A 13,127-nucleotide genomic window follows, 5' to 3' on the forward strand; every position below is an offset into this window, starting at 1 on the left:
GCCAAGACCTCCCGATTCAGCCAAGGAGTGACTGAGCAGGGGAAGCATTACATCACAAGCACCATTGATCCTGAGCCCCTACTCACACTCTTGAATATTAGGACCCCCCTATACACACAAAGTCATCCACTTCAGAAGGCTGCAACCCTAGACCAAACCCCTCATATCTTTTCGCAGACGGTGATAAACGGTGATACGACTCCTTTTAAGAAGTCAGCACAATCCGAAATGTGTCAGATTCTCGGCTGCATGAGGAGAACTCACCACTCATGAATAATCTTCCGGTCGACGCATCATGTATCACGGTCGTCATGATAGGCAAAACCTCCCCGTCCGCGTCCTCGATCACTTTGAAGAGCTCATACTCATACTTGTCCGGGACATTCCTGTTCAACCTTCTCACGCGCCAGACAGTAGCCGAGGCTACGGCTTTGAGGGGGTCGTCGAAGGCAGTAAGCACCTCCGCAATCTTGGGAAATCCCGCTGCGAAGATATCACCGTTCGCATCCTCTGAGAGATTGTCCATAGGGTAATCGAGGTCGATGTAGTGAACCTTCTTCAGCGAACCATCCGGCAACGGTTCAAACACAGTTATACCGCCGATGGCAGCGCTGGGGACGTACAGTAACCCATCACTGGCCAGAAGAAGTCCGTTAGGAAATTTGAATCCTGAAGCGACTCGTTTGCAGTCTCCACTGGCCGAGCAGTAAGAGACGTCGCCTGTTCCCAAATAGGTGGATAGATGGTGTGGCTGGAGGTAGAGAAAAGGTCAGGGTCAGCATCGTTGACCATGATTCAACCTCCAATCCAATCTCCAGTCTACGTCAGATTGGGACAAATCCTGCTGGGCACATCACGGGGCATAACAAGAACACATACCCAGCCAGTTTTGTGAGGTCCATGGTCGTTGGTGAAGAAGAAGCCTCCATCCTTCGTCACGGCGATGTTGTTGGGTGTTGCAATTTGAGGATGCGCGAACGTTTTGGCATGCTCCATGGTATCGGCGCCCGGCTTGGTTCTGAATACCTCAATAGTGGAGTTTCCTCCCACCACGGCGTTATCGAGCAACTCTCCTGTAACGGGATCAACAGAAGGCTGGGCATTGATCAGCCACAGTTCAATCTCCGAGTTGTCCTCATCTGGATTTGCTTCTGCAGATTTGCGCCTGGTTCCCGTTATGCCCACGACGTGGAGGCGACCATCGCCGTGGACGCCCGGGAATCCTGGTCTCTCAAGAACATGGTAAGTGAACCCTCCTTCGCTCGACGGATTGTCGAGGTTCAAAGCCACGACATGGTCGTGTAGTGCTCTGCCGGACGCATTCAAGCGGTGAATACTGGAGCAAAGTGCCTTGTCAGTTTCTCGCCAGCTGGTCCATCAAGAACGGAAAGGGAAAAGGTAATCAGCAGTCAAAAAGGGGCAACTAGCGTTCCCCTTTGGGGGGATGCCATATCACACTGCTCGGATATACCGGCCACTCACTTGGGCATCCACTCCTTCCTGGCCATCGGATCGGAGCAGGCAAGAAACAATGTCCTCGACTCTTCGTCCAGCCACATGTCTTCACATGCCTGGATGTTGGGATCGCCATGGATACGATGGCATTCATACGGGAACTCGGAGACATGTTGGATCGTGCGGCCCAACCCTACCGTCGCAAAGAGGTAGTCTTTGAGAGCGAACTGGTATAATAGGGCCGCGAGGCCGAAAAGAATCGACAGAATAGAAAGACTGGACGGCATGATGCAGGTGATAGTTGGTGCCGCTGCGAAACAACGGATGCAGATATTGGGATTCCGGCAATTCAATGCTACCGATCACGTTCTGATATCATCCAGGGTGTGACAGTGAAAATTCCTGGAATTCGCAGGGCAAGAAGTCCACCTTGGATACTAATATTCTGCTTTGGCTCGTAATAAAGGCCGTCCAATCAGTAAGAACCAGCACCAAGTTCGATTTCCCGCCGATGGCGGAGATATAAAGGTAGATACCAAGGTATATAATATAGTAGTTACCGATCGACCAGCTCCAAAGCGGAGAAGCAAGAGCGGTAGACTTCTCGCCCGGTGTGTCGATACAGGATCAAGATGAAGAGTGTGAGGACAGCTCAATCCCCACTTCCGAGGTCAGCTCACGGTGTTGGTTGTCGATGTCTAGGTCCGTACAGATTGAGATTGGCGCCCCGTTGGACGATTAACCCCAGAGTTTGCCCCTCACCTCCGCGACTCCCGAGGCTAGGGCTCCTCCTCCACGATAGAAAGGAGTACCAGTCGTACTACTGCTGGGGTTGCCAAGTATCCCTTTTGACTCGATAAGATATTGAAGCGAACACAAAAGCGAAGCACTTGCGCAGCAGATTGGCTTGTCTTTCAACTCTCAAATTGCAAAAAAGGTCGTCTTAAGGTCATGACATTTACATCGTATCAAAGGACAAGCAAACACTATTTCAAAAAAAAGGTACATAAATGATCGACTCCGTCCGTCATTTTAAGTATTCGTCCCCGGACTCCAGAGCCATGACATCAAACATGGGTTTGGCACTAAACCAGCCGGCTCGCGGGGTACCGACGCTCTTGTAAGTGAAGGCGGCATCCTCATCGTCGATCTTGATAGTTTCGCCACCTCGGCCGGCGGCGGCAGCATCGGCCATCAACTGCGTACGACAGCACTTCTCAAGTGAGATGAACCAGAAAATACAAGCCTCGATGGTCTGGCCGACGGTGAGAAGGCCGTGGTTCTGCAACAGACAGGCCTTCTTGTTGCCGATGGCACGGGCAATGTTCTCGCCCTCCTCCTTGGCCAGCACGATGCCCTTGAACGAATTGTACACGGCCAGGTCGTTGTAGAACGCGCAGCTGTCCTGGGTCGTGATGTCGATGGGGCGGCCGAGCGTGCAGAAGGTTCGGCCGTAGATGCTGTGCGAGTGGGCGGCGCAAAGGACGTCCGGGCGTGCCTTGTGCACTGCCGCGTGGATCATGTATGCTGCCGTGTTGAGCAGGCGGTTGGGCCCGCCGTCAACCACTTTGCCTTCGTGGTCGACGAGAATCAAGTCCGAGCGTTTGATCTGGCTAAATGCCAGTCCGAACGGGTTCACCCAGAACTTGTCCGGTTCCACGGGGTCGCGGAGCGTGATGTGTCCGGCAACGCCTTCGTCGAATCCATACTTGCCGAATAGTCGGAAGGCCAGCGCCAGCCGTCCTTTCAGGTATTCTCGCGCCTCGTACTTGTCGGTGAAGCGGGGTGGGCCGGGGAACTTCTGTAGTTGGACTACCGCTTCGCCTTGCTTCAGTCCTGGCTCGTTGGGTGCGGTGCCTTCCGGCTGCGCGTCCGCGGTGTCGAAGCCCTTGGAGGGCGTCGAGGTCTCGGTGTATGTGGCGGTTGGCGGGGCCATGGCGATAGAGATGAAGCCTTGTGCCTGTAGACTTGGTCGAGTGGTCAAAATGAAGGAGTCACCTAAGGGAAAGAATGGCGACACTATATGTTAGAGACCAGGGTCAAGAAGTGAGATAAGAAGAGAGATGGCCAGGGCAGGTTGGAGAGGAGGCAATGTCCGTGATATAGCCATGCCCGGGTTAGCCTTCCTCTTATGTTTATGGCTGTGGACACTGGACGAATCAGAGCCTTGGGGATAGAGATATGCGACGTTGATCGGTCAAGTCCCGAAGAGCCTCGGGTGGATTGACATCTCATGGTTGGGTCCCCCGCAGTGGCTCGGGCTTTGAGCACGCCTTACGATCAGGGAATTTGGTGAGAATGAGAGAACATGAGACGCCTGTTTTGACCTGTTGTAGGCAGGCTGAAATGGATGGCCCAATCCACCTATGCAGGGTCTCCACGCACCGTCCAGTAGTAGTGGCCCTGAACACTCGCGGCAATCAACGAACTCGGCACATACGGCATCTGAAAGACGTTCGCTGGAAAATTTGTAAAATATTAACAATGTTTTCCACGTCGCATAGGAGCGACATCGATAGCATTCTCAGCGAAACGTTCGTAGCATGGGAAACAGGCGACTTCGGTGCCGTTGCATGTGGAGGGTGCCGCGACGGACACCGCAGTGCGACTCTGCTGTGCGTGAAAACGAGACTTGTTTCCGCGAAAAGACACGGCGATTTCGTGCGAGGTGGAAGGATACCCTTCAGCAGCATAGCATTATCAGTTCAGGATCACTTGACCATGTCAGGCGCGTCTTCCATTCTCACTCTATTCTGCATGTGTTGTTCTTGAAGCTGGGTCTGGATCTCGCTGCTCGTGGCCAGTGGCCAGTCGCGGCCTTACGTAAGCTAGGCTAGGCTTGAAGAGGAATAATGGCAGCCGCCTCCCGAAGACCCTGCAAATCGCTGGAATTTTTTTGGATCGAAGACTCGGACTCGCAGGCCCATGAATTTCAGTTGTTGTTCTGTTCATTCAAGCCACCGAACGATTCATCCCGTCCATTTTTGTCTTCACGAAACTCCTCGACCTTCTCAGTTTCACTCATTCTCTCCCTTGACCTGGTTCTGTTAGTTGCTTAGCCACTTCTGTTGTGAACACATCGTTTGCCGGTTCATTCTCTCCGCAAACACCGTCACCATGTACGGTGCAGCCCGACAGGGGCGTCTGGTTCTACGAGCCTTGCGATCCGTTCCTTCGACATCCTTTTCATCTCCTGTATCTCGCACGTTACCTCCGACTAGTCGATTCGCTCCCTCAAAGTCAATCAGAGTCAATCTTTTCTCCTCCACCTCGAGATATGGCCAACAACAACATGCCGTCGCCGAAGACATGGGAGCGGAGGACCTCTCACATGTAAATCGCGAGTTCAGCACGTTCACCGAGCTAGGCGAAGCCGGAGTCCTCGATAGAAGAATCGTCAACACATTGGCCAACAGAATGAATATCCAAACAATGACTGAAGTCCAGCGCATGACCATCAACGAATGCTTAGACGGTTCAGACGTGGTCGCTCAAGCCAGGACCGGCACGGGCAAAACTTTGGCCTTTTTGACCCCGATTGTCCAACGCTTACTGGGAGATCCTGCGCTCAATACTCGCAGAGCTTCCATTAACGACATCAGAGCCCTCATCCTTTCACCTACGCGAGAACTGGCCGAACAGATTGGCGAGGAGGCAAGAAAGATCGTTTCCGGGACTGGAGTTCAGGTGCAGACAGCTGTCGGTGGCACACAGAAGAGGTATCACTTGAAGCTGATGCAGCGAATGGGCTGCCATATCCTCGTTGGTACACCGGGTAGAGTCAAGGATCTGCTGTCCGACCCCGACAGTGGCGTTCGGTTGGACAACATCCAGACCTTTGTCCTCGATGAGGCCGACCGACTCCTCGACATTGGTTTTGCCCCGGACATTGCGGAAATTCAAAGCTACATGCCTCCCAGAGACCAGAAAGACCGACAGACTCTCATGTTTTCGGCGACCATGCCGCGCTCGGTGGTTGGGTTGGTGAAGCAGACCATGAAGCGGGATTTCAAATTTGTCCGCACCATTGACCCCAATGAGGCCGCCACCCACGAGTCGGTACCGCAAAATGTCGTTTACCTGCCCGGCTTGGAAAACGTACTTCCGACCCTTGCCGAGATCTCCTACAAGGCCGTTCAAGCCCACAAGGCCGACCCTACCAACAACCCTCCCTTCAAAGCGATCATGTTCTTGTCCACCATCAACGAAGTCAGAATGGCATATGAAGTGTTGAGAAATATGCGTCTGCCAGGGGCTAAGGCTGGATTATTCGCCCCTCACCCACTTGCTCCATGCAAAATCTTCGAGATGTCGTCCAGACTGACCCAGGCCGAGAGGACCCGCAACTCGCAGGCGTTCCGCCATGCCGAGAGCGCCATCTTGGTGTCTTCAGACGTTGCGGCAAGGGGAATGGATTTTCCCAATGTGACCCACGTTATCCAAGTAGGACCGCCGAAGAGATTGGAAGATTACGTCCACCGAATTGGCCGGACTGGACGTGCTGGCAAATCGGGCCAGGGCTGGCTCATCCTGCAGGACGACGAGCGCAACGAGTTCCGACAACTGGTCCGTGACCTCCACGCCCACAACATCTCCGAGGACGAATCACTGGAAACGGCCAAGTTGGACATGACACAGCCGACCCAGCTGTCCGCGGAAACCGGCAAGATCATGCAAATGGTCGAGGCAGGAATCAGAGGTGTCCCCATTGGTGATAAGATCAAAGCCTACGAGGGCGTCTTGGCCAGCTTAAACCAGTCGTCTGTCCGAAGGCCCAAGCAGACCATGGTCGAGATGGCCAACAATCTTGCCAGATACGGTTACGGTCTGGAACGCACACCTCGTATCTCCCATTCCTTCGCCCAAAAGCTCGGCTTTTCTGGCGTGAGGGGCCTCGAGTTCAATGAGCCCGGCTACGGTGGTCGTTCCGAAGGCCGACGAGACGGTTTCGGTGACCGAGGTGATCGTGACCGCCAAGGTGGTGGCCGTGGTGGCCGTGACTTTGGTGGCAGAGGAGGCAGAGACCGGGGTGGCCGGGGATCCTTCGACCGAAGACAAGATTTCGGCAACGACAACAGCTCGAGATCGGGTGCTCGTGGTGGCTACGACGGCCTTGGGGATCAAGGCAACCAATGGTAGACAAGCCAACACATTGTTAAAGATCATGAGTGGATTGGTTTCTGGACTTGCCTGATCTGATGGGGATGGTGTCGGGAGTTTTCTGTCCGTCGTATATGTTATGGACTTATACGTCAATGGAGTCGGGAGGAAGTGGGTCAGGCGTCCTTTTCCCCCTTTGTGCTTCTTCAGCATCCCTCCTTTCCTGTTCTGTGTTTTTCTATCACTCGACAAGGTGGAAGGGTAGCAGCGGCATTCATTGTCCTTCTGTACAAGGGAGATGCCTTCACCAACCTCTCGTCTCGGCAATTGGAAATCTACCTTCAATGCCATCCCCGGTTTCAACGTTCATCCACTCAGAGAAACCGAAACGGAAACGACACAAGTCAGCCCTCTTTCTCCGACATCTCTCCGCCATCAAACACCCAGCGGAACAGACAGCAACGCATCCGAAACCACAGTCAGTCTTGACCCTCCGTTGCGCCCAAACCTCCCGCCAAACGCAAAATCTAAACCGCGCGACCTTCATTGAGTTCTGCCTTGGGTTATACTTCGAGCGGACCGACGAACCTCCACCGACGATACAACCAAAACATGCTATCAGAAAACCCCTACGCCGGCGGGGAACTTCATGGTCCAGGCAAAACATCAACAGTCTACACAATCCATTTGTTGTACCAACAATGAACCAACAGTTCTGACTAGTCGGTGGAGGTATAGCCTTCCTTCCTGCCTGCCTCTCTGCCATGATTATACCGTACTGCCCTGTCGATCGAAAAGTCACCATTTCTTTGCTTGAAGTCGAATCTTTGGTTTCGCATTTAGGAGAGTTCAGGACTGTGGCGCTGCCAGGACTGATTGGCGCATATATCTCCATCGGGAGGTATCATTCATTCTATTACTGGGCTATACCTCAGTGCGTCCTTGTACCAATACGCATATTTCACCTTGTTCATTGTGGGCTGTACTAGTTTCTCTGGCAAGCATTGTGGTCTAATGCATTCAACGGTCGTTACGGTCGGTTATGGTTCTGGGCAACTTGAAGGGATCGCAGTCCTCTCATACATAAGACAAGAAATGAAAAGAAAAGAAATCTCCTCTTCGAATGTTTGTTCTTCAAGTTCACTTTTTTTTGGAGTGATCGAATCATTTACACATTGCTTTCGTCATGGTTAAATGCTCAGTAAGCCAAGCACCTGAGCATCGTCAACAGGGGGCTTCATTAGCACCACTGTTGGGTGCAGGTTTGGACGCAGTTCAGGACCATTGATCTCTAATGGCTGCTCCTCCACTGCTGGATTTCCTCCTGGCTAATTTCTCTCAGGTCATTGACATTGGCCACCTCTCCTGTGACTGCTCCCTTGACCATTTCGACAGCCCTTCCTAGGGAAGTGCCCTTGGAGACAGCATATGTTGCGGTAATAGTTTTAACTTTGATGATGCCGATACGTGGGTCATTCTCACTGCCATCATGGACACCGTCGCCCAAATCGCCGACCCATGTCTTCAGAGACGGGGTGTAGTATTTCTTCACCAAGCTTCGGTCGTCGCTGACAGTGGCTGTGCCAGAGATAGATGCCCACGAGCCCGAACTGTTCAAGAAGGAGACGTTGACATGCGAGTCGGATTCGAGGTCAGAGGTCTTGCCGGAGTGGGTGTTTGTGTGGAAGATGAGGTCGATGCCACCGGTCTCCTTTATGGAGATATCAAGGTCAGCAGGTGATTTGATTATGCAGCACAGCCAGAGAAAGGACCGAGTAAGTACTTACCTGCGCAGCCAATGCCATGCAGCGGGAAACCAGCAGACCGGAGTCGGCAATGCGGGTAGTCAACATGCCAAACTTGCAGGCCCGGATGAAGTCGCTGAGATCATTGATCTTCTCCTCCACACCAGGCTCATCCTTGTTCTTGGCCTTGTATCTACCAGGAGGTCAGTCGACGTACACCCTCTCTTGTGCTTTTGTGCGGTGGTGGAGGAACAGCTGAGCGCAGGAGACGGGTGATGGGACGGTACTCACGGGTCAGTGGGCTGCTGTGCGGAAGTCATAATGCCGGTATTGCTTAGATGTACGTTGTATTCAAGTTCTGATATGAGATCGAAGGACTGTCTCAGACAAAGGTAGACTGAAGGATGAACGGAAGCTGGGGAAAGGGTAAATAAAGGTCGCTGAAGGGTTAATGCACAACTTGAATTGCCCGACAGGTACTACGAGTAGGCCGTCGTGTTATTACTGGTGACGTCGACTGTGGCAGTCACGCAAAAGGCAGTCACGGCCGGCAGGTACGCACGGGGAAGGCACTGCGATTGCGAGTGCGGGAGGGATGAGAGGGGCAGGAGCAACCATGATGCTCATCAGTCCACTGCCACACTCGCACGACTGTTGACTGGTACTGAAGTTAATGCTAGTAATAATGCCAAACCTTAGTTTTTGCCCGATTCGACCTCGGATGATGAAAGGTCGAGGCCTCCAGATGGCAACACGCATGATGATCGCAAATCATGAAGACTGCGTCACTCTCGGCCAGAAGGGCTGACGTTCAGCCAATTGCTCGTTCAGCCGTCTTTGTCTTCATAGTAACTCTTGTGCTTCCGGGGATCGATCCTGTCGTTCAAGAAACCGTGTACTTAACGACGTCGTCGAAATACTGGTATCTGTTGAGACTTGCTTCCGAGTTAAAGTCGGCGATATGCCATGAGGTTCATCGTCGCTGGTTTCCATGACGAGGCTGAGATGCGTTGAAAGCGTCCCCACTCAACCACAATGACGTCATCATCTACACTTGAATTTCAGTCACGGTTTGGATGGCACACGGCATACTCCTGTATTGGAGACCCCTTGGGCTTATTGTCCAATATCTAACAATGTGGTTTTATATGCGCTGCTTTACAGTTGCTCTGCATCAGCGACACAACCAGTAGCATATATAATCCCGCAAAACCGAGATTGATGCCCACCGGATAGTCACGGTGTCGCTGCATAGTAGGCGTAAAGTGAAAAGGAGAGTCTGTGGAGGCCAACCGCTACCGCGGTTTCGTTGCCTCAAGCTCTGCAGAAACTTATGTAAAGCGCGCACATTGCTGTGCTCTCTCCTCCGGGCTCGAAGCGGTACCTGGGCGGCGGCCCAAGGCGAGCGATGTAGACAGCTCGACATGCCATAACACAGTCTGCGCATCCTCGTATGTGATGAGCGTGGTTGATCTGGTTGTCGTATTAATTGTTTCTGAAATGATATCTTTCAGCATACTCTAGCATCGTTCAGAAACTCGAATAGGCTCCAAATGTGTAGAAGGGAGTCGCAGTCCGTCTCCCGTGGTAAGAGTCCACTGCGTCGGAAAGTCCACGAGGCGTATCGCCCCAACACTCCCTGTCATCGGCAGAAGTTCTCCTTCGACACTCTGTTCAAGATTGTCTTGACGAAGACCTCCCCGCTCTGATGGGAGGTGGACGGATCTGGACTCCCGAACCTTGACTCAATGTGATTCTTCGCCTCGTAGGCGGCCGAAGATCGAGTAAGATATCGCGGAACCAACCTGCGACGATGGCAAAGACCTGCTCACATATCTGGCCCGTTTCATGCGATCGATAGGCATCGATTGAGTAGATCGTGACCTAGTGAATAGGGAAGAAGGAGAATCCTGAAACATCCATTCGTCTTGGTGTTCTTTCCCTGATAGCACTCCGCGGGAGCCAGCCCCCCGATGCGTTCAGTGGATGATTCCCAGTCGGCCTTCCCACTCGTCTTCCTTCTTGATACCATTCTCGCCACCGCCTTTCCTCCGCCTCTCGTTTCGTTTACGTCTTTTCTCCTCCCTCTCGGCCGCGTCCAGCTCTTCAGCTTTCTTGATTCGGGCCTGAATATCAACTTCTCCTAGCCGTTTCTCCTCTTCCTCTTGTTGCCTCTTGCGGGCTTTGAGCATTTCGAGTCTTTCCCGGACCTCCTGCAGTGTCGCACGCTTCACGTCCCCAGATTGGCCCGTGTTGAAAAGATGTTGCTTCGAGTTCAGATGCTCAATGTATTGTACGTTGTCCTTGTAGGTGAGATCGCAAGCCTCGCAGTAGAACCCAGCGCCTTTGCCTCGCTTTCCAACGGTCGACCCTGCAGGGACAAGTGTGCTTTTTCCGACCATGCTAGCCACGTCCAGTCGCGAGTTTCTCGCCGACGTCGACTCGAGAGCCGAGAAATCCACTGGCTTGTGCCATTTCTTTCCTTCTAATTTGGCTTCATACCGTGCCTTGGCTTCTTCTCGCTGCTCCTCCTTCTCCTTTTTGGCCTTTGCTTCATATTCAGCCTTGTCCCAGGTTCTGCGAAAGTCGGTATCTGAGGCAGGGGCACCGTAGGCCGATTTGCGTTCGGCCATCTGGCAGAATTGGCGGCGAAGGCCAACAACAGTGGTAGATACGTTAGATATGTGATAACACCAGCGAGACGTTATCCCGAGATGAAGCGGCCTGGAGCAGAACAGAGGGTGTGGTGAGTATGCGGCCCAGCTGTTTGGGGCAAATGAATGATAGTAGAAGTGCCTGCGTGCCGGATCGTCATGCGAGATACACTGCGGCGCTAATGATGCCGACCTGCGGAGAAAATTGGTCGCGACCGTTGGCAGTTGGAGTCAACTTTTCAACTTGTTCTACGATGCGACAGCTGCGATCCCTCGCAATCTGCTTGCTTCTTGTCTTGCACTTCTGATAAAATGGCTAAGAAAGCGTCTCCCTTTAACCTTGCGCAGTGCGCAAGGCCCAATATCCTCAAACTCAAGCCCTACCGATGTGCTCGAGAGTGAGTGCCAGCCCCGCAGCGCAGTTCGTTCACTGACTCACCAATGTAGCGACTACAAGGATGACGGAAAGAACATCCTCCTCGATGCGAACGAGAACGCCTACGGTCCAGGTCTGGCGCTGAATACAAACGGAGACTACAAGCATGACCACGTCGAGAAACCGCGGGTCGACTTCTTAGGGCTAAACCGATACCCGGACCCTCACCAAGTAGCACTGAAGGAACGCTTCTGCCGATTGAGGAACACGCGCACACATACCGATAAGACGCTCAGGCCGGAGAATATGTTCTGCGGTGTCGGATCAGATGAAGCCGTTGATGCACTGCTGCGATGCCTCTGCGTCCCTGGAAAGGACAAGATCTTGACTTGCCCTCCAACATACGGCATGTACTCTGTGAGCGCGGACGTAAACGACGTGGAAGTGGTCCATGTGCCGTTGAACGCAGAAGATGGCTTCTCTTTGCAGCCGAAACTTATTGCGGACAAGCTCTCTTCAGATCCCTCGATCAAAATGGTATATATCTGTTCACCCGGTAACCCCACCGGCGCAGTCATTTGCAAGGAGGATATTCAGCAAGTGCTCGAACATCCGACCTGGAATGGAATCGTGGTGGTGGACGAGGCTTATATTGACTTTGCTCCTGAAGGATCAAGCCTGGCGGAGTGGGTGCTTGAATGGCCGAATCTGGTTGTTATGCAAACATTGAGCAAGGCCTTCGGCCTGGCAGGAATACGGCTAGGTGTCGCATTCAGCAGCCCGGAGATTGCTGGCTTGCTCAACAATATGAAAGCGCCTTATAACATCTCCAGTCCCACGAGTGCTATCGCGACCGCGGCATTGGAGCACGACAATCTGAAAGTCATGAGACAAAATAGAGAAAAGATCCTCAGGCAGCGAGACAGGCTCCTGCAGGAACTTCCGCAGATACCGGGAGTTGGGCGCTTTTTGGGAGGAACTGATTCAAACTTCCTCCTTGTTGAGATACTCGACAAGCCACGGGAGCAGGGAGGTCGACCGGACAATGTGACCGCTTTGGCCGTATACGAGACAATGGCCGGGCAGCGTGGAGTCGTGGTAAGATTCCGTGGTAAGGAGTATGGATGCAACGGATGTCTGCGAATCACTGTCGGCACGGAAAAGGAGGTAGACCGGTTCCTGGAAGAACTCAGATCGGTCTTGCAGCAGATATACTCGTCGCGCGGCTCCCAGGTAGACGGCGTAGGCGCAGAGGAAGAGAAGCGTGAAACAGAGGCCAACGGGGTGTTATCATGATGCAGAGTGATAGACTAGAGATATACGACCTCAAGCGAATGCTACTAAACTTGAATAGGGAGACTGTGCTGCTGTAAGTGATGGCGTGGCTGGCATTAGTAGAGGCTGAGGAAGCATGGGAGTTGAGGTTTGATGATGGAAGATGGATCCCATGTTGCACGCGCTTCGCTGATACGCCTGCAACCCGCGTTATTCCCAAAATCGACAATAGTAAAGAAACACCCTGTCAGCGCATGCCAACACATCACACTGCACATCGTTCTCGTTGCTTGCTAAACGGAGGCTGCTGTGCTTCTCGACAGCCACACATCACTGGATCGTCACATCACTTCTCTGCCTGTTCACCCTGCAGCCCGACTCGGAATCGCCTTGCAGCCCGAGCATTGCGCAGGAACAACAACCAGAATCTCGCCGACTCGTCCCAACCCTCCCACGATTGTATCTTGTCCTTCGGCCCATCCTCACCCTCGTCGGCGCGCGAATGACGAGTCTCTGAAGAAA

At 52.9% G+C, this 13,127-nt stretch overlaps 6 protein-coding genes across 6 annotated transcripts; 2 read left to right on the plus strand and 4 right to left on the minus strand.

Moving 5' to 3' along the window:
• Positions 1-161: 161 nt before the first annotated feature.
• HMPREF1120_01922 (uncharacterized protein) lies at positions 162-1,742 on the minus strand (the record flags this gene model as incomplete). The annotated part of the gene is made up of 4 exons (XM_009155951.1): positions 162-202; positions 265-751; positions 880-1,336; positions 1,483-1,742. The coding sequence occupies 4 exons, from the start codon at positions 1,740-1,742 to the stop codon at positions 162-164; spliced, it is 1,245 nt and encodes a 414-aa protein (XP_009154199.1).
• A 651-nt stretch (positions 1,743-2,393) lies between these two features.
• Positions 2,394-4,261, minus strand: HMPREF1120_01923 (L-fuculose-phosphate aldolase). Its single transcript, XM_009155952.1, has one exon. It carries the CDS (start codon positions 3,389-3,391, stop codon positions 2,483-2,485), a length of 909 nt encoding a protein of 302 aa, XP_009154200.1. The 5' UTR covers positions 3,392-4,261; the 3' UTR covers positions 2,394-2,482.
• A 311-nt stretch (positions 4,262-4,572) lies between these two features.
• On the plus strand, positions 4,573-6,594 carry HMPREF1120_01924 (DEAD box RNA helicase HelA; the record flags this gene model as incomplete). The annotated part of the gene is made up of 1 exon (XM_009155953.1): positions 4,573-6,594. The coding sequence occupies one exon, from the start codon at positions 4,573-4,575 to the stop codon at positions 6,592-6,594; it is 2,022 nt and encodes a 673-aa protein (XP_009154201.1).
• Positions 6,595-7,846: 1,252 nt separating this feature from the next.
• On the minus strand, positions 7,847-8,620 carry HMPREF1120_01925 (uncharacterized protein; the record flags this gene model as incomplete). Its single annotated transcript, XM_009155954.1, has 3 exons — positions 7,847-8,266; positions 8,343-8,493; positions 8,592-8,620. 3 exons carry the CDS (start codon positions 8,618-8,620, stop codon positions 7,847-7,849), a joined length of 600 nt encoding a protein of 199 aa, XP_009154202.1.
• Positions 8,621-10,279: 1,659 nt separating this feature from the next.
• Positions 10,280-10,933, minus strand: HMPREF1120_01926 (uncharacterized protein; the record flags this gene model as incomplete). Its single annotated transcript, XM_009155955.1, has 1 exon — positions 10,280-10,933. One exon carries the CDS (start codon positions 10,931-10,933, stop codon positions 10,280-10,282), a length of 654 nt encoding a protein of 217 aa, XP_009154203.1.
• Positions 10,934-11,266: 333 nt separating this feature from the next.
• Positions 11,267-12,626, plus strand: HMPREF1120_01927 (histidinol-phosphate aminotransferase; the record flags this gene model as incomplete). The annotated part of the gene is made up of 2 exons (XM_009155956.1): positions 11,267-11,352; positions 11,402-12,626. 2 exons carry the CDS (start codon positions 11,267-11,269, stop codon positions 12,624-12,626), a joined length of 1,311 nt encoding a protein of 436 aa, XP_009154204.1.
• Positions 12,627-13,127: the final 501 nt, after the last annotated feature.

This window comes from Exophiala dermatitidis, assembly GCF_000230625.1.
Source record: "Exophiala dermatitidis NIH/UT8656 unplaced genomic scaffold supercont1.2, whole genome shotgun sequence".
NCBI classification, from domain to species: domain Eukaryota; kingdom Fungi; phylum Ascomycota; class Eurotiomycetes; order Chaetothyriales; family Herpotrichiellaceae; genus Exophiala; species Exophiala dermatitidis.